The 19241-nt window shown below is 47.0% G+C and overlaps 1 protein-coding gene across 1 annotated transcript in view; it reads left to right on the forward strand.

Annotated features, from left to right (window-relative positions):
* PASD1 (PAS domain containing repressor 1) overlaps positions 1–19241 on the forward strand; it is a 47495-nt gene that overhangs the window by 14372 nt on the left and 13882 nt on the right. Inside the window, exons 2-10 of the mRNA XM_058423225.1 lie at positions 6726–6818; positions 8147–8203; positions 9512–9666; positions 10398–10489; positions 12290–12379; positions 13450–13570; positions 14791–14904; positions 15562–15680; positions 16657–16739. Of these exons, the coding sequence (XP_058279208.1) occupies positions 8172–8203; positions 9512–9666; positions 10398–10489; positions 12290–12379; positions 13450–13570; positions 14791–14904; positions 15562–15680; positions 16657–16739 (806 nt within the window). The 5' untranslated portion in view covers positions 6726–6818; positions 8147–8171. The remainder of the gene's footprint in view (positions 1–6725; positions 6819–8146; positions 8204–9511; positions 9667–10397; positions 10490–12289; positions 12380–13449; positions 13571–14790; positions 14905–15561; positions 15681–16656; positions 16740–19241) is intronic.

Below are 19241 nucleotides of genomic sequence, written 5' to 3' on the forward strand. Positions count from 1 at the left end.
AAGTGCAGAAATGATGGGGCCAAAGCCCATTTTCAGCTGCCTTCCCACCTGCTCCCAGCAGCAGCAGCTGGATTTCTCTTGGAAGGGGCATCCAGAGGCACAGGGCTGATCAGAGTCAGCGTGACAGAGGAGCAGCAGGCTGTGTGCTTCTGACAGAGTCTGGTTTGTGCCACAGCCAGGCTGAGCATGCCAGAGAGGGGCAGACCTGCTGGGCAGGTGTGGAGCAGTTCTGCCGAACATTTCAGGCGGTGGAAGAGCCCTGGTAGCACCAAGCTCCTTTCCTGGGTAGCGCCGGTGAGTTCATCACTTCCATGGCTGCATCCTGACTCCAGTGCTGACTGTGGCTGCTGTCAGGGTTTCAAATGAGCTGAAGCACATTTATAGAGCTGTGGCCGGGGAGCAATGCTTGTAGACAGAAGACACTTTTGGAAAAAAATCCTCCAGTCCACAAATAGCTCCTCCTACCATCTGCTGGTCCTGCAGATCGGGGGTAGATGCATGGTGAAGCCAAGTCACACACTGTCATTGCCCCACTGTGGTCCTGAAACCACCCAGGACCCACCTCTGACCCAGCTGAAGGTCCCTGCTTTTACTGTGCAGAGCAAGCAGCCCCTCAGGCCTCACATTTTATTTCTGCAACACGAGTTCAACCTCCAGCACAAGCAAACACAAAGCACAAGCGCTCATCTCCTTATCTGTACCATCCTCAGGCATCTGAAATGCATTTGATATACAGGCTGGAGAAAGGCAACGAAGAAACAAAGCAAAAAATGTATTGTTTGGGGAGAAAAAGAGAACAGCTAAGGACATGAACGCTGCTCTTGCCTCTTTCAATGAACTGGCAGTTGCTGGGGCTGTTCTCTTGCTCAGAAAAGTAGAGGAGAAGGTAGTGGGTTTAATTAGATCACTGATTTTCTTTGCTGTCTAATGATTACATTTATTCTGTGCACAGGAAGGGCTCAAGGTATAAAAGTAGGCAGCTCAGTGACACGTAGACTTTATGTAGCTCTCTGCTTAGGACGAGTTTCACCCCTAGTAAATAGAAGAGGAGTTACAGGAGGGATTTTGGGGTGGTGCATCCAAGCAGACAGCTTTGACATGCTTGTCCTCGTACCCACCTCTCTGCCAAAGCGAAATCCAAACCCAGAAAAGGACCCAGTGACCTCACTGAACACCACCAATGCAGCTGATGTGAGCTGTGTCCTCTTGGTGGGAGTAATGCACAGCATCTCCCGGGGACTCTGCTGATCCCTGCTGCAGCTGGAAATCCCTGAAAATGGAGCAGGAGGGGTCGGGGTGCCCAGCACCAGCTTCACAGGCACTTCTGCACAAGATAACTTCTGCCCACGGAGCAGTGCTGGCTTCTTTTAAAGCTCTCCTCTGCTGGTTGGCTCTGATAGTGTTAAAACTGCTCTGATTAAACCCTGAAATGAGCCAGAATTTCAACACCAGCTTTATGATCAGATGGCGTTCAGATTTTTTAAGCTGAAGGATCAATAGCTTTGGGAGGAGTTTTGGGTTTGGGGTTTTTTTAGCTTGTTAAGGCACTGTTTTCGTTGCTGAAATTTATTGGGTTAACCTTCCCACACCGCCCACTCCTTTGTGATTTTCCAGGGGAGTGGAGAGGGTGGGAAGTGGCCTGAGGCAGGAGTGAGGGCTCTCTGCTCACCTCCCTTCCCATGCAGCCAGCAGCAGCGGTTACCTAACTCCCAGCACCAGGAGATGAGCTGCAGGAGCCATCCTGAATGTCACCCTGCTCTCCTGGGGAGAAATTCACTCTCGGTATTTTTTTGCAGATTGCTCCGAAGTAAAATGTGTGTTTGTGCGCTCACCCCCCACACACATGCATTTGCATCATTTGGATCAGCCAGAAACAGAAACACAGCTTCAAGAGCTGGGAGTTTTGGAGAACATTCTGTTCAAAAGACTTTTGACCATTCGCTCTCAATATTGTTGCCTTCCCTTCAGCTCTGTGCACCTTTTCTGGAAGTAATCCCCTGAAAACACACAATCCCAGCTGCTGCTGGAGGACTGACTGTGAACCTTTGCTCTCATCCTACATCAGGGAAAGCCACGTTATTATTTGTGGATTCTTTGGCTCTTGGTATGGATGTTATCATTTCATACTGCAACACACATTTATTGACCTTTCCTGTAGTAACTGAATATCAACAAAATGAGCACAGGTATTCACCCAAAGCTGCAGAAGAAATATTATTTGCGTTTGTGTTCTTATCCTCCCCTGCTTGTGCCAGAAGTAGTTTTGTGTTTCTTAGGGTTGTGAATCAGCATTTTGCTTTTTGCCATGTTTTGGGAATTTTAAGGGGCCATTAGACAAATTGGTAGAATTAATTAGATGCGTGCTCTTCTTGTTAGAAAAGCCCCAGAGACATTTTGAATAATATTCTACAGCGTTGTATCTTCACCCTGCAAGGTTCAGCAATTTGCTTGAACAGAGCAAGCTTGGCCAGCTATTTTCTCCAGGATCTGATAAAAAAATCCTAGAGAACAAAATGTTCCTGTAATCATCTTTTCTTTTCAAGTATCTGTTAGTTTTTAATCATTTTCCGCCTCCCTTTTTTTCAGAAGTACCATATATTGGTCAAAAAAACCCAAAAAAAACCCACCAAAAAACCAGCACGACACCATTGTTCCTGCCTGTATCTTTCATTTCACTTTTGTGCTGAATCACAGTGTTCTGTTACAGCCTTCTTTATGGCGTCATGGTTTTGTATAATCCGTTTTCTTTGGACACTTTTTAGCTGCTGTCTGAAGCTGTTACTGCTGTAATAAACGTAGCCATAAATCTGTCACAGGTAACAAGCTAAATTTGGAGCTCAGTAAACCAGGGGAGAGTGTGCTGTAAGCGTGTTGAGATGCAAGAGTTACAGCTGTAGCACAAAAACCCGCTTCTGGTGGGTTAACAAAGGGGAAACACAGAACATTGGGTTCCCTCCCTCACTGACCACCATCACCCACGTTCCAGAAGGCAAAGATGCTGTGTGAAAACGCAGCCGTGGTACCCACAAAGAGTTCCAGGGCGTGCTGGCGCTGTGGATGGGTTTGCTCAGGTCCCCCAGCCACCCTGGGCTGCAAAGCTCCAGCGCTGACCCGAGGGAGATCCCAGCTCCTCCAAAAAGGGTCTGGAACTGGGGTTGGAGCTGGCAGGGCAGCAGCCAGTGCTCCTGGAGGGGTCCTGGCAGGCAGAACCCAGCAGTCCCCAGCAGCAGGACTCCTCAGGCAGTGTGTCCCTGAAGGAACCCTGGGTGTGCCTCAGAGCTGGGTGAAATGCCTGGGAGATCACCAAACCTGAGGTCATTGTGCATTTTCTGTCTTTTGAGAAGGGGAAGGTGAAGAACGTGGGGAAGGAAAAGCAGTGGGAAGATGAAGGCAGGGGATGTAAGAAACTACAAGATGGGGAGAAGCCACGTTCATGAGAGATGCAGTTCTCTGAATCATGATCCAGTGGATTTAAAGTGCAGGGGTTAAGGGAGAGAAGAACAACAGAGGGCCAGGAAAGGAGAGGGTGAAATAGAAGCAGAAAAAATGAAGCAAGCAGATCAAATACCACAGGTATGTGACTCCTTTGCCACGCCTGGTTTAGCCTTTGCATTTCTGTGTGATGCCTTCATTTCTGTGCTGAGGCCGTGCCCTGTGGGGAGCTCTGGCAGGCAGGAGTGCCACAGCTGTGCCAAGCTGCTGCTGCCCACTGGCTGTGACACCGGGGTCACCGTCTGTGCCTGTGTGACAGGAGGGAGCACGCTGAGCGCACAGCACCTTCCTGTGCTGGGCAGCCGTCGGGATCCAGCCACGCTCTTTGGGTTTTTCGAATTCTGTTTCCGTAAGAGTCTTTATAGTTGAGCCAGCAGCGCTCTGCTGAAGGGGTTAAATTCTGCCTTTTCAGAATGAAATGGTTTTGCTGCCAGCCACAGCCGTGCCCTCCTGTTGCCTCAAGAGTACTGGAACACTGGCATACTGACACATAAATCATATTGCTGGAGAATGCCTTATCTCTGTCTCACTTGTGGCTGCATCGTGCCACAGAGTGCTGCATCTTGTAATTGAGGGCTCTCTGATGAATTCATCGCATGCAAAGCCTGTGGAAATTATTGGCACAGCACAATTCCATAATTAAAGTGTTTCCTACGGTATAGATCTGAAGATTCCCTGACTGCCGTATGTTACTTTAATGCAAAATTCTATGAAAACCTAAATACAAGCAGAACCTTTTTTTTTTTTTTATGCATAGAGAATGTTTTCCATCAGAACCAGTTGTTATAGCTGGGAGAAGCAGTCAAACCATGTGGGTTCATGGACACTCTTAAGTGATGGATGAAAGCTTTATTCATTGCTGATCACAAAGAAATGGGCAGCACCTCTCATAGAAATATCTTTGCCTTACCACGAGTGACATAACCAAATCATTAAAATTTAACCTATAATGAAACGTTCATGGTTGCTGTTGGTTTCAGGACACGAGTCTGACTGTTCCATTAAGAATTATCCTAAGGTAATGTTAATATTCTGATGGTTTGCAGCAAGTCAATACGTAAACATTTTCTTCACTCACAGGTTTGCAGTTTTAGGTAGCTCCTGAAGTCAGATAATTCTGCAAAACAGAAAATTCCCTCTCCCATTCTCTCTTCAGTAAAAAATATGCCAAATATAGCAGTTAGCATGGAATAATGCTTTAACTATTAGTTGTTGTCTGCAAAGTCCATTTGTCTTGTTAAGGCTGTCATTTGGCTGCATTACCCTTTCTGTAACCCTGGAAACAACTTCAAATGCTGTGATATTTGAAAAGTCTGAAATATAATGTACTCTTAAAACGCTGTGAGTGGGTTTTGAGGCTCCCTGTACAAAGGAAGGAAAAAATAATTTCCTTTAACAGAGGGCATTAAGCAGTGATGGATGTGCATTGCTTTGTGAGAAAGCTGATCCTCACCTGTCGTGGGTGGGATGGGGAACGATGCCAGCAGCACTGCCAAGTTTCCTCTTTACCTGCCCACAGGGTTCAGGAATCCCTCTCTCAAAGTGTTACAGAAGGGGATTTTCAGGGGGCAATAAATAAATTTTGATCCCTCTGGTTAATGCAGTTAAGGTCAAAGAGATTCTATCTGGATCTATTTAAAATACTCTTAACCTGCAGACATACTGCTGTCAGTAGTGCTAAGTGCCTTAACTGGCTGAGGTGTGTATACAGCCCTTACGAAACTATTCTGAAGTATTCTGGTTACTATATTTAGCTCTGTCTTATAACGAGACAAGAAGCACTTAGCTAAATGCGGTCCTGAAGTGCTTAATCCAGTTAAGATAATTTTGTCCTTAGGTGTCTTCTACTAAGATTTTTTCTAGCTCCCCATCCTGCTGCATCATGCAGGAAGCTGCTCTGTGTGCTTGGGCCTGTCAGTTCTTTTATGGACATTAATTCTGTGAGCTCCTCCAAGGCTGGTGCTGGCGAGGGCGTTGCTCACGTTCATCAGGGAGCCTCATCCCTCTGCCCCTGGCAGCTCACAGCCGCTGTCCTGTGGCCCTGGGAGCTCCTCCTGGAGAATCCAGGCTTCATTTCCCAGTTCAGGCTCAGTGAGCATCGGCTGCACTGTTGATTCTCGTGGTGGCCAAGCGTCTTCCCTGAGCCTGCTGCTATTCCAGCTGGGTGGAGTTCCAGCCAACCATGCCAGTGAGGCAGAAAACCCACCAGGCTTCCTGGGAGCTCTCAAACTGCGGGCAAAGTTTCCATAAAGTACCATTTCTATAAAACAATGCTTTGCACTCCAAGCTCGGGAAAAATCCTTTTCTTTTAGCTGAATATTTGCTAAATGGTCAAGTCTGCATACAAAAAAACGTTCCCTGAAAAATTTTGACAGATCTTTCTGCGTATCCACGAGCATTTTTTTATCATTTTACCCATTGCTCTAAAGAGACTTTTCTTTATACCTGTGTATCTCTGAGCTTATCCCCAGTCACCAAATCTTCCGTAGGGGTCATTCTTCCAGAGGAGAAACAACGGTGTGATTTTGATAGAGCAGCACTGAGGGATGAGCAGCAGGGATAAGAGCCTCAGCTCAATGGGGTAACAAATAAGATCAGACGCTCCTTTTGAACTGGAACAAAAGCACGTCACTTCTCTCAGCTGCGAGAACGGAGGGCAGAGCCGCTGAGTTTAAGTTTGCCATGCAGGTGTTGTTTCCAGACACTGAGGGTGTCAGCTCATGGTACTTCCCCCAGATTTCGTGTGTCCCATCAGCAGCAAGGATTAAGGGCAGGCCTCGAGTGCATTCACAGGTGGGTGGTTGTGGCTTGTGCAGACTTTTGGTGATCATGTTTGTCTTGAGGGAGGTTTGGGTTGCCAGATTTGATGGATGAGGTACAGGTCACACTTCTGGTTTTCCCAGCACGCCAGGTGACCCGTCACACTTCGGAAGAACTCCGGTGGATGGATCCTCAGTGGCTCCAAGCCAGTCGGGCCGTTCTGCCACCTGCTGGGTCACACAGCTTCTGGGGCAGGAGAGGTCCTGTGGGCAGGAGGTGCTGCCCACACAGCCAGGAGCCCGAGAACTTGGTCCAGCTCCCATTGCTGAAGGCTTTGCTGAGCTTCCCTCAGTCCTACTTGAACATGTTTCTAATTTGTGGTGGTAGGCTTTTCTCAGCTTGAAGTGATTGCAGCTGCCTAGGCTAACTCTTGCCTGCAACTGTGTTTTAACTGGACTTGCTTTTCCTTCCAGGATTGATTTTTCTCCGCCTCTATTTACATGGTGATAAGAAGTGCTAATCCCACTCTTGTCAGTCTGGACTGATGAATCTGAGGAGTAGAACAGGTAATTTCTACTTTGGCTTGTAGCTTTTTGGTGACTGGGGCAGTGAGAACCACCCCCTCTCTGTGGAGTGCATTCATAACAGAAGAATTCACGCAGTTTCTTCTGCCCAGGTTATCTGCAGGGAGGGAGATCCTTGTCCTGGAGCAGGGAAGGAAGGATAAAATTCTCTAGCTGCTGCTGTGAGCACATCTTTGACTTCCTGGCGGTTGTGGATGGTTCTGTCTTGTGTTATTATAGCTACCAAGTTGTTTGAGCTTGGAGTAGTCTCTAAACAGAGAAAGTCTTTGGATGTACCTATTGAAAAATGTCCCTTGAGTTCTGGGCAGCATGGGGTGCTCACCGGAGATGGGGGGCAGATTGGTTCTGATGGTGGGGATGGGTGTGATTTCCTCTTTGGAGGTGTCTGAGGGGTGCAGTCCTGCAGAGCTGACCTGGGCAATGTGGTGTGGAGTGACAGCAGCTGCCCCACCCGCAGCTCCCTGGCTCTCTGTCCCTCAGACTCAGCCCACGTGAGTCACAGAGAGCAAGTCACCAGTGAAGAAGTTACCCTTGTGTTGAATTCCCCATCACCTGGAGAGTACCGTGTCCTTACTGGGGGTTGTTTCCAGCTGTTCTCCTTCCCTGGTTAGCGCCAGGTGAGGCTGTTTTAGATGGTGTGAATCCCAGGACGCTGCTCAGATGATGTGGGAGAAGTCCAGCAGTGCAAGCAGCAGTCATTGGCTGCAGGATGCTCTGGATGAACCTGTCTCATACCATCTCTTAGATATCCTGATAATACGCTGCTGTTGCCTAATACTAATCCTTCAGGGGATTAGCACAGTTTGTTTCTTTCCCCTGTGTCTTTCCACTGGAATGGAAATCTCAGGTGTGTTTCGGGCAGGGCGGGCAGTGGTTGGAATCTGCCAGTAACCTGTCTGATTTCCCAGAACAGGAGCAGCTGTGTGCTGCCACCAGGTCAGATCCCTGTCTCTCTTTCTCTTGCATTTGCCAGGAATATGCTGATTCCTGTGCAGAGATGGGTGCCTCAGCAGGATTCCCCATCCTGGCTCGGAGGGCAGGACAAAGGCAGGCTGAGGGGATTTTAGACCTTTCCCTCTAAAGTCCTGCTGTTGTAGCTGGATGTTTGGGCATGCAGCAGCAGTCTCACTTCTCCCGCCTCAGTAGCTGACTCAACAGGCAAGGAAGGACGCACCACGAGTGGAATTTGGGGAAGGGAAGGCTGAAACATCCAGGAGGTCTCTAAGTACAAACCTCTCTGCACCGTGTTTTGATGTTCTTAGCAAAATCAGGGAACATTCTCAGTAACTACCTCTGTCTTTGCCTTGCAGAGCCCTGTGTTGTGTAAACGAACTGATGGATGAAGATGAGAAGGACAGGGCAAAGAGGTATGACAGGATGCACTCCTGGAGGAGAACTGTAAATGCTGTGTTGTCCAGTGCTTGACAACGAACTTGACCCCACTGGTGTCAGAGGCAAAGCTCCCACACAGGTTACAGGCTGTTTGTAGCTGACCACAAGCAGCAAGATTTAATTCACTCTTCAGGCTTGTCACAAAATTTGGCCACCCCTACAATATCTGGCTGAGTGGTCCTTAAATTTCATTGCTGTGCCCTCAGGATCTCGTGCTGACCCATGGCTATTTATTACCTTGAAGCAGGAGTCCTGACCTGTGATTTTAGTTTATTTATCAAGCAGTGCTGCCCACCTGGGGTAGAGTTCCCTTAGGAGTCCTGCTTCAGCACAGGTCTGAGTTAATCTGTCAGGGAAGCTCTTGGCTCAGTTCTATTCAGTCATTGTACACGAGTGCCAAAACAGAGATGGCTGTGAACGTGAATGCTGGATCTGAGAGCACCCAAATGCCAACCTGAGTATGAATGGAAATGCTTTCTGCATCCCACCCTCAGTCTAGATCACAGGAAGCGTGTATCATCGTGAATACACTTGTAAAGCAAATTAATTACTGCTGCAAGAGGCTGTATGGAAAGTGTTACCTCAGATATGAGCGCTGGAAAGAGCACTTTGGAAGAAACTGAATGGATTTGCTTTTCTCCTTTATTGTTTTTAATGGAGGGGGAAAGCCTAATAAATATTCTTAATTTGTGAACTGGAAACTAGTTGTGGTTCTGCAGCCAGACTCTTAACATTCCCAGTTTCCTATATCACAGCAGTAGATTTTCAAGGCCACATACAAGACTTTATCCTGCAGTTCAGTTGGCTCTGCACAGTGCTGTCTCTTGATAAGCTCCTTTTGCAAGTGCAAATCAGAGGAATCCTTCCCATTTTGACGTTTAGATGTGTGTGTACTAACTGCAAAACGAAAGTTCGTAAAAATGAGGCCAGCAAAACACAGCCATGCATGAACATACTTTTACTGGAGGAATTTCTCCCGTAACACCTTCACTATCGCTGCTTTTGAAACAGCGGGAGCTGCTGCTGAAATGTGTGTTAGGGAAATGATCTTTCCCAAATGAACCCAAATTTGTGTTACCTCCAGGTGCTCCTTGCTGCTGGTGAGTTCAGTCCTGCTACAAGGCTCTAAGCCCCAGCAAAATCCTCGTGTGCAAGCCCAATTTTCAGCAAATGAACGTTCCCAGCAGAGTTTAGATTGTTGGGTTTAAAGTGTTTTGCTGGGGCAGGGTGGATCGCTTCACCCTTCATTCTGCTCAGCGGCATTTTGTGTTTTTGTCACCCAGGGCATCACGCAACAAATCTGAGAAGAAGAGGAGAGACCAGTTCAATGTCCTCATTAAAGAGCTTTGCACCATGCTGCAGGGCCACGGGCACCCTCTCAAGATGGACAAGTCCACAATACTGCAGAGGACCATCGACTTCCTGCAGAAGCAGAAAGGTGCTGCAGGGTGCTGGCTCTGCATCCAGCAGCCAGTTTGCACTCAGAAAACACAAATTGGTTTTTCCCAAGCCCCCCAGAGAGGACAGGAGCCTGAGTGAGGGGCAGAGTAGGGCACAGCAGTTGGCCTCAGGAGATGGGCTGGAGCTGAATACATTGCTGGCCAGTTAAAGATAGGTTTGAAAAGATGCTGTGCTGTGTCTGTGCGTACATCATTACCCTCACTGGCCTCCTCATCCCCTGGCCTGCTTTTGTGCACTCAAACAGAACATGAGGAGGGAAAAGCTGAGGAGCAGCACCCATTACAAAAGGCAGGGGAGAGGGGATCCCATGCCATCTTCCCAGGTCTCTTGGATTTGGGGGTGATAAGCCTGTCCTGCTGCCTGGGCACGCACAAGAGCAGCTTGTGAAGCAGCTCCAGGATTGCAGACACCCTTTGCTCACAGGGGCGCTCTCCTACTCTAAAATTAGCCCACTGAACTTAATTTTTTAAGGTTTTCTTCAGGCCACCTAAAATGTCTCCATTTCCCTTCCTTGATTTCTAACGTGTCTGTATCATGATGTCGTGGAAAATGACTGTTGCGTGTGCAAGAAGGATTTGTGTGAAGAATGATATGAGGATGATTCCTCTAACAGCCTCTTTAAAGAAATCTAGTGTTACTTGAATTTTTTTAAAAAAAGATATCCAAGTAGTGTGAGTCATGTTGCTTTTTTGATATTTTCTCTTTAAGAAATCACAGCACAGACAGAAGCCTGTCAGATTAGACAAGACTGGAAGCCTTCATTTCTTAGCAACGAGGAGTTCACCCAGCTGATGTTAGAGGTAAGAAGAAATTAAATAGATTAGTCAGAAATAATCAGTTCAGTGGAGTAGATCAGGGATATACAGTTCTTTTTCACCTGTAGGTCTCAATGTTAATGATTTCTACTCTGCTGGCACACACAAAACAAACCTGACAGAGACCCATGTTGTGCTAAGCACTTTGCAGACACAGAATTAAAAATAGGATTGCTTCCCCTTAAAGTTAAATGCCTTTTCATTTGGGAATGAAGGCTGATTTGGCCCAGATTTGGCCTGGTGAGAGAGGGAAAAAGAGAATTACCTTCTCTCAGAAGAGCCTCTAGAGCTGGCTTTTTTTTTTTTTTTAAGGAAAAACTTGAAAGGACCTGAAAAAAGCAGAGCAGCTCTCTTCCTCCCACATGCCATTAGCCAGGCAGCGCTGCCTGTGTGCTGCATCCTCCTGACGGGAGCGCTGCCTCTTCTGCTTGAATTGCCTTTAAGTGCATTCAGGAAAACAGCTCTCATACTCCCACCTCTAAAATGCTTTGCCAATCCAGAAACGTCCCCCAGGCCTACATTTCTCCCCTTCTGAGGATGTGGCTCTGGGTTTGTGCTGCACGCTCCTCTGGCGGGGATATCTGCTGCCTGCGTGGGCAGCTGCTGCTCTCTGCCCCGCCGAAATCAGGGTGTATGCCGGGCTGAGCTGGGAGGTGCTGCTGTGTCTCAGCCATTCCTTTTCATCAGGATGTCATGACTCACCTCTCTGGAAAAGTCTGTTCATTCTTTCTGGGAATCCCTCTTGCCAAACAAGCCGGCTCGTTCTGGCTGAATCAGAACAAATCCCCCAGCTCAGGTTGGAAGCGGTGGGGGAGAGCAAACCCTGGGATGGCTGCTGGCTTGCTGGACTCTGGTCCACTGAACAGTTTGCTTGAAATCTGTGGGGTTTTTTTCCAGAGAGGACTCAATTTGAGCAAAGGCAGTGAGGTGGGGGAGATGGTGGATGCTGCATCTTTGGCTCCCTTGTAGCTCAGCTGCCAAGGGTGTCTTTACAAGAGCTGGCTTTGCACACAGTTAAACCCCCCAGATCTTGATGGTAGGGAAGAATAAGGACAGGCACAGGGTAAAAGGTACAGGGAGATACTGTGAAGGACAGGGAGAACACAACATCCGAGGAGAAAAGCACAGGCAGGGACTTAAAGGGGACAGAGAGCTTTAACTCTGGGACAGAAACCACTGAGAATGAGAAAAGGGAAACAAAACAAGCCTTAAAATTGTTTTGTCGCTAGCCTTACAAACCAGTGCTTTAAGCAAAATAAATTAGCCTTTGGAACTCCTTCAAACTGTCCATAAACTGCTAAAAATACATCACTGTATAATCTTTCTCTCTCTGCTTATCCATCCATCCATCCATCCACAGTGCTGGATTTGCCATGATGATGATATCTGACATCTCCTTACGCTCTGAGTTTGTTAACTATTGTGTAATTCAGAACACATAATGAAGTGACTGAAGTCAGCGGGATGGTGTGGGTGTTGAAATTCTAAGCATCACTGTCTCACTTCATGTTAAATAAATACTCACTGGGTGAAAAATACAAGACAATTTAATAATAAGAGAATGAGAAAATAAGAATATAAAAAGAATGTTGAATTAGATAGCATGTGTAATTTCAGTTTTTCCACACTGAACTGTCATTTCTTTGATGAACTCCTGCTAGATTTGAGCTGTTAGAAGCATCACTAAAGAATCAATTAGTCTAAAATAATATAAGTTTTTTCCTTGCATAATTCTGTTTTATTTTTGTTCTTTTTTTTTTTTTTTTTCCTGGCTGTTATCATTAGGCACTAGATGGCTTCCTGCTTGCTCTAACAACTGATGGGATTATTATTTATGTATCTGATAGCGTTTCATCTCTGCTTGGACACTTACCGGTAAGTTCTGACCATGCAATACACTGAGGGCTCCTTCCCCTCCTGAATGTAAATCAGGAACATGCAGGGCTGGGGATTGGTTTTGTCCAACCAAAGAGGCAGCTGTGGGTGGGAGGTCAACCAGCAAACTCTTGTGGGGTTTCTTAAGTTGCTGTGAATAACAGATTCTCTCCCAGGGTCTATGAATTACCTTAAAAACCCCAAGTATGCAAAATCACTGTGCCCGTAGCTCATCACCCGGCTATGCATCTAAAGGTCTGGGAGGTGTTTGACCCAGCAGGGTAATAGAAAATCTTATGGTTGTGAAATCCATGCTGAAGCTCTTCTTAGATAATGTAAATATTATTTCAGAGCTGAATCTGTGCTCTTCGAATGACATTGGGTTTTTCTACTTTGAGCCCTTGTTGTCTTTAGTAACAAATGTGTGGCCTCTGGGTTTTCTGGGCGAACTTCTAGAAACCAATGTAGTTGTCAGGTGCAGAAATTTCAGCTTGGCCCCTCAATAACATTTCTCTCTTTGGTGCCAAGCATGAAGCACCGAGGTTGCCCTGTATGAGGGCAAATTCTAGCACACAGATACCTGAATGTCGTGTGTGCAAAGAACAAATCCGTGCTGACATTTAGAGCCCCTTTAGTCAGGATGTGTGGGTTGATGAGCACTGAATCACTTGTGGGTCAGGCTGATTTTTCCAGATGTTCAGCCTAGAAGACAAATGGAGGGTGTAGGGAGGAGCTCTCCCTCTCCTGTGTCATGCTTTCAAAGAAAGATATTCCACTTCTCATCATGTTAAATTCCTGTGATACCAGGTTTTCTTCTCCAGCCTGTATCTGTCTGAACTGAAGGGCAGCCTCTGGGACTCATTCAACCTTTTGCAAACAGACAGCAACCCCAGGGTAAAACAGTCTGAGGGTTGTATTCTGCCCTAGATGCATCTGCAGAGTGACTGGGTTTCCTTGTGTTGGGCACCCGCCCCAGACCAGCAGCGTCTGTGCTCTGCTGAGGGGTGAAAATGAAATGTCGTCGTGTCAGGCTGTACTGCTGAACATGACAAAGCATTCTTTTGTATCAGTCAGATTTGGTGGACCAAAATATATTAAACTTTCTGCCTGAGGGCGAGCAGAGCGAGGTGTACAAGCTCCTTTCTCCACACGTGCTCATGACGGATCCTGTTGCAGCTGATTTCCTAAATGGTAAGCTCTGCTCTTGTCTGTTGATCAGGGAAGTTTTCCAGAAGTAAACAGCTCCTGGGGAAGTCTGCACAGAGCCCTCCAGCTGTTTAATGCTCTTGCCTGCCACTTCTGTTTTGCTGCATTTGTGGGGTTTAGTGCATCACGTCTCTAATGTTCCTGTGTGCCCCCAGTACTTGCTCCTAGATTAGGACAATCTTTTACCATCTGCTTTGTCCCTTGGATGGTAGATGCTTTTTCCTAGGTGGGATGCTCGACTAAGCCTGAGAAAGGAGTGAGGGCTCGAGGGGGGAAAAATTTGGAGAAATTCCTTTTGGGAATGTCCCTTTCCCACAGAAAATGTCCCCAGGACCAGAGCAGGCAGCAGCATCTCCCCAGCACCTGTGTTCCATTAATCCTGTGCTGGGCTCCCCTCCCTGCTGCCCCGTGAGCATCAGTGGGTGCTGAGCAGCCTGAAGGGGCTCTGAGCAGGGTGATGATGCTCTGAGCAGGGTGATGATGCTCTGAGCAGCCTGAAGGTGCTCTGAGCAGCCTGAAGATGCTCTGAGCAGGGTGATGATGATGTTCTGAGCAGCCTGAAGATGCTCTGAGTAGGGTGATGATGCTCTGAGCAGCCTGAAGGTGCTCTGAGCAGCCTGAAGATGCTCTGAGCAGGGTGATGATGATGCTCTGAGCAGCCTGAAGATGCTCTGAGCAGGCTGATGATGATGCTCTGAGCAGGCTGATGATGATGCTCTGCCCCAGGGGTGGCTCCCCTCTGGCTGAAGGCCGTGTGGTCCAATCCATAGAGTTCAGACTTGGGGCAGAAAACTGGATTAGGGCTTGGCACAGTGCCCTCCACTGTTAATGGAAAGGCTTAGGGTGAGTTCAGTGCCCTAGGAGCTGGGTCCAGAGCAGAGTACTGCAGTACCATTAACTGCACAAAATCCTACACCCAGGAGGTCAGGGGAAAGTCCTGCTGACCAGTACAGCCAGGGCTTCACACTCAGCTTGCTGGGGTGGCTGCAGAGACAAGAAAAAAGGGTGAGAATACATTTCTTTAAGCAGAAACAGCTGATAATTGCTCCTAGTAGGTCTGTGTTTACTTCTGGGTATCAGAAGCTCCCCAGCAGGGTGTGCTTAGATACCACAGCAGCAGGGTTGGTAGATAAATTAAATATGTTAGCAAGCTAAAGGGCAGACTTCTAATAACATTGTGTCTCCCTCTCTTTTTCTCATTACAGTGGAAAAACAAATAGAATTTTGTTGCCATTTAGCAAGAGGCAGCTTAGATCCAAATGAACCCCTGATGTATGAATATGTGAAATTTGTAGTGGATTTTAAATATTTTACTCATGGTAAGTTACTGCTCCAGCCTATCTTTGCCTCTCCACCTCTCTCCTTTAAATTGTCTTGATCTGTAGCATCTTAAAGGCTCTGTTTCTTATGAAAATGCCCCTTAATTGGCAGGGATGGAACAAGCTGTGCATACAATGGACATATTTTTCATACAAAAGTGGTGGGGAGTCTGTTGATCAGAACTCTGCTGCATGCTGTTCCTAAAAGCTGATACCAGACTGAAAATGCCTCTGTTTGACCCACTGCCAGTCGTGAAGCAGCCAGCTTATTCAAACAGCCAGTAAAACGCCGTGTTCTGTTTCGCTTGTGGCAGTGAAATGGCACTTCACAGAGCCTAAATACTTTGAGGTGCCTGCAAAATCCTGAATCTTGCAGATGTTGGCCCGGAGAGAGGCTGACAAGGAGACTGCAGCTGCACGCTGTGGGCTGCTCGGAGCTGTCTTACAGAGCCCCCCTGCAAGCCACAGGTGGGTGGGTGGTTACAGCTGTGAAGTTTGGAGCCTGAAGGGTCGTGCTGGAAATAACATCAGCATGGCATCACCCCGTGGGTGGGAGCAGTTTGTTGCTTGGGTTTCATCAGTCGCTGTACCTGTCTAAACAGAGGAAGAAAGCTTTCCTTCCTCTTCCTCTTCAATAAATTGTCTGCTTGTTTCCAGTGCCTACACCCTCCTGTAATGGCTTTGAGTCAGCTATTGCACGAGCTTTCAGGTCAGCCACAGAGGAGCAGATTTGCCTGGTAGCGACTGTTCGTCTTGTCACGCCGCAGTTCCTAAAGGTGAGCTCCGAGTTCCTAAAGGTGAGCTCTGAGTTCCTAAAGGTGAGCTCTGAGTTCCTAAAGGTGAGCTCTGAGTTTTTAAAGGTGAGCTCTGAGTTCCTAAAGGTGAGATCTGAGTTCCTAAAGGTGAGCTCCGAGTTCCTAAAGGTGAGCTCTGAGTTCCTAAAGGTGAGCTCTGCCCTGGGGCACTGCCAGCAGCAGGGTCAGCAGCACAGCTGCCTTGTGCAGGGGGTCAGTGGAGGAGAGGGGACGTGGCTGTGGGAGGTGGGGGTGACATCAGTCTGTGTTTTGGGGATTGATATCAGTCTGTGTTTTGGGGGGTGACATCAGTCTGTGTTTTGGGGGGTGACATCAGTCTGTGTTTTGGGGAGGTGAGGAGCAAGCGGGAGCTGCTTTTGAGAAGAGGTTTTGCCATGGGGTTGTCTCAGAGGGGGCAGCCTGGGAAGCTCCAGGATGAGGTGACCCCACTTGGGGAATTTGCAGCCTTCGAAGACATGCATCCAGCGCTCCTTGGTGTAAGGAAGCCATCTGCACCTTGCAGCGTTGCCAGCGTGTGTCGTGGGCTCTTCCTGCTGCTCTGTAAATGTCAGGGATAACAACCCTGGCTGCTGCTTGCTCGAGAGGGAATTAGCCAGCTCACTTAGAGGCTGGAGCTGGAGCTGTCATCCATATTCAAATACCAGTATTTGCAAAAAGCTGGGGAGTTTTGCCTAGAGAGTGCAAGACGAGACTCTTTGACTATTTATCCTAGCTCTGAAATTCAGCTCAAGGTAAAGCATTCAGCCGTTCTTCATCAGTTCCTGCATCTACAAAACAAGTCTTACACATTCCTTAGAGGAAAATAAGTCAAGTGCTTTAAAAGCACTGTATTTTGCTATGGTTTATTATGTCAACAAGATGCATCCTAGGTTTTGATAGCGGGCTCCTTTTGTCATTTCATAGAATTAAATGTCTGAAGGTGCCCACTGTTTTGCAGGAGCTCTGCAACATTGAAGAGCCGTGTGAAGAATTTACTTCAAGGCATAGTTTAGAATGGAAGTTTTTATTCTTGGACCACAGGTAAGAGATTTGGGTTTAGACACTGAAGAGAAAATAAACTGTAGTTTAAAAATAGAAAATTTGTGTGCCTATTGCCTGAATTCCCAAACGGAATAGTTCTATTTAAATGCAACTTAAGTAAGTAGCAGTACTCTGAACTTAGGAATCCTTAAAAGCTTCACTGTTTTCCATATTTTAGGCAAGTAAGAAACCATGGAAAATGTCGAGGAAGATGTCAAATCTCCTAACCAAAATAATAAGTCACTGAAAATGAGCAGTGTGGGTCCCAGTACGTTCCCTGCATTGGTTTAGCTCCTCTGTTTTACAAATACAGCTTCCAGGAATCCTTCTAAATCTTTCACTGTGTCAATAAACGTTCAACCTTTCACCTTGAGAAATGATAGAATTTCTAAAAACAAAATAAAAACCAGTGGGTATTATTATTTAATTGTAGATTGGTTTTTGACAATGCAATATGGTGGGCTAGAATTCAGCTTGGTGAATGAAACAGACTGGAACTAGTTTATTCAGCTGCTTGATTTAGGTTTAATTTTCTTCAAAAGGAGCTGGAGGGTTTTATTCACTCTTTTACTTCTCTGTATCTGACATATGTACATAAGCACATTGCAAAATCCTACCCTTTTCATTATCCCTCCCTTTGTGAGCTGTGCCAAGGTAGTCATTACTAAAACCAGAAGAGTAGTAAATAAGGCTCTAAGGAAAAAAAAAAAAATTTGGTGAGAAAAAAAAAGTCTAAATACCATCTGCACATTTAGAGCAAGAAAGAGAGAGAGCAAATAAAAATGAATAATGACTTTCAATTTATGTAGAACACAAGGTGTGTGCCCCACATCACACCTTGAAGCGTGGAGGAGCTGACCCTGTGACAGCCCTGCAGCTGATTATGTGTGGTTTGGGACAGGCAGATGATTATTCATTCAGATGAGATCTTGCTGGAGTGGCTTTGTCAGACTTTAATTGGCCTGTCTGATAATGCACATTTTTAGAATCAGCTGATTAATGTTAAGATGTGTCAAAGAGCCCAAAGCCCCTCACGTCACTAATGAGGTGAGCTGCTTTTCCACGCGGCTGTGTCCCAGCAGCTCCTGTGAAAAAGGTGAGTGGGAGCTACTTTGAGACTTGTCAAAGAGTCTTTTGATGAATCTGGGTTATGACTCAGAGAGGAATCTCTGTGCTGGGCGCTCGAAGACGCTCCAGTCCCGCTGATATCCCCGGCGAGGAAGCTCTGGCTGCTGGGAGGAAATCAGGCTGATGCAGGTGCTGAGGCAGAGTTTGGGACAGCCCCAGATGCAAGCAGTGAGCTCAGACCCAAGAATGAGCAGGAGATGGTGGGAGTTGTCTCCTTTAGTCACTGATCCCAGGCTCTCCCAGTACAGCCTGCAGGACCCTGGGCAGTGTTGCTGTCTCTTGCTGATGTGCATCCCCACGGGCTGCCCGACGCTGAGCTGTGCCATCAGCAGGGGCACAGGGTGCCCAGCAGGAGCTGCAATCAGAACCTTTGCTGTCGAGGTCACAACTCAAATCAGAGGATAGATGCAATAAAAGCATTCCATAGATCAGGATAAAGATGAGAAAAATAGGAAAAATCTGTATTCTGGGTCTGTATGTAAATATGTGTAGAGGAAGAAAAACCCATCAACTTCGATAATGATCTGTTTCTCTTCTGCACTGTGGTACTGTTCTTATTTTCCCTTCATTTATTAAAAGACTGCACCCAAAAGGCTCTCTAAAGACTGTGCACTCCCATTTGCACAGCAAGCTGCAGATCTCAGGGCTGAAATTTAAGCTAACAAGACACTTTTAAGTTGCTCCACAAGGCATCTCCTTGTTAAATGACAGATGAGGAGCATTTTGTGGTTGCTTTCTCTCATGAAGAGCTCTGGTGATACTCAGGAAAGCATTATACTTTCCTGATCAGCTTAAACGTTTATCTGATGTGCATCTGAAAGACATTGTTGTCTTGAATATAAGCGTGTCATTAAAAATAGGAGAAACAGTGATGCGTTCTGCCAAAGAGACAGCAAGGAGGGACACTAATAAATACACATATTATCATCATTAACAGAAATCTGGGTCACATGAGGAAAAGGAGCGGAGTGCTGTGAAAGTTACTTGAATGAATGAAGCTGTGTTGTGGCAGAGCCCTGTGTGTGCTCAGCTCTGTTTCGAGGGATTTGAGTCAGGGGGAGGTCTGGCTTGTCCCAGTTAACCCCTTGTGCTGGGGCTCAGGAGCTCCTGCTCACACCCTGCTCCTCCTGGCGCTGCTGTCGAGCAGATCCCTGGATTGTCCTTGTCCCCACATTTCCCATTTGGTGCCAGACTGCTGTGGGGAGGAGGGAGGTCACAGACCTGCCTGGGCTCCCTGTGTCTCTCAAGAGGACAAATGCGGAGCTGGGTGGCTCAGCCAAGAGAGAACTTCACACAGCAATAACCAAGAAGCTCGGTTTGGGTGATTGATCATCCAAATCCACGTGTAATACGCTGAAATAACTTTTTCCTCAT

Source organism: Hirundo rustica, chromosome 21 (assembly GCF_015227805.2).
Source record: "Hirundo rustica isolate bHirRus1 chromosome 21, bHirRus1.pri.v3, whole genome shotgun sequence".
Lineage (NCBI taxonomy): Eukaryota > Metazoa > Chordata > Aves > Passeriformes > Hirundinidae > Hirundo > Hirundo rustica.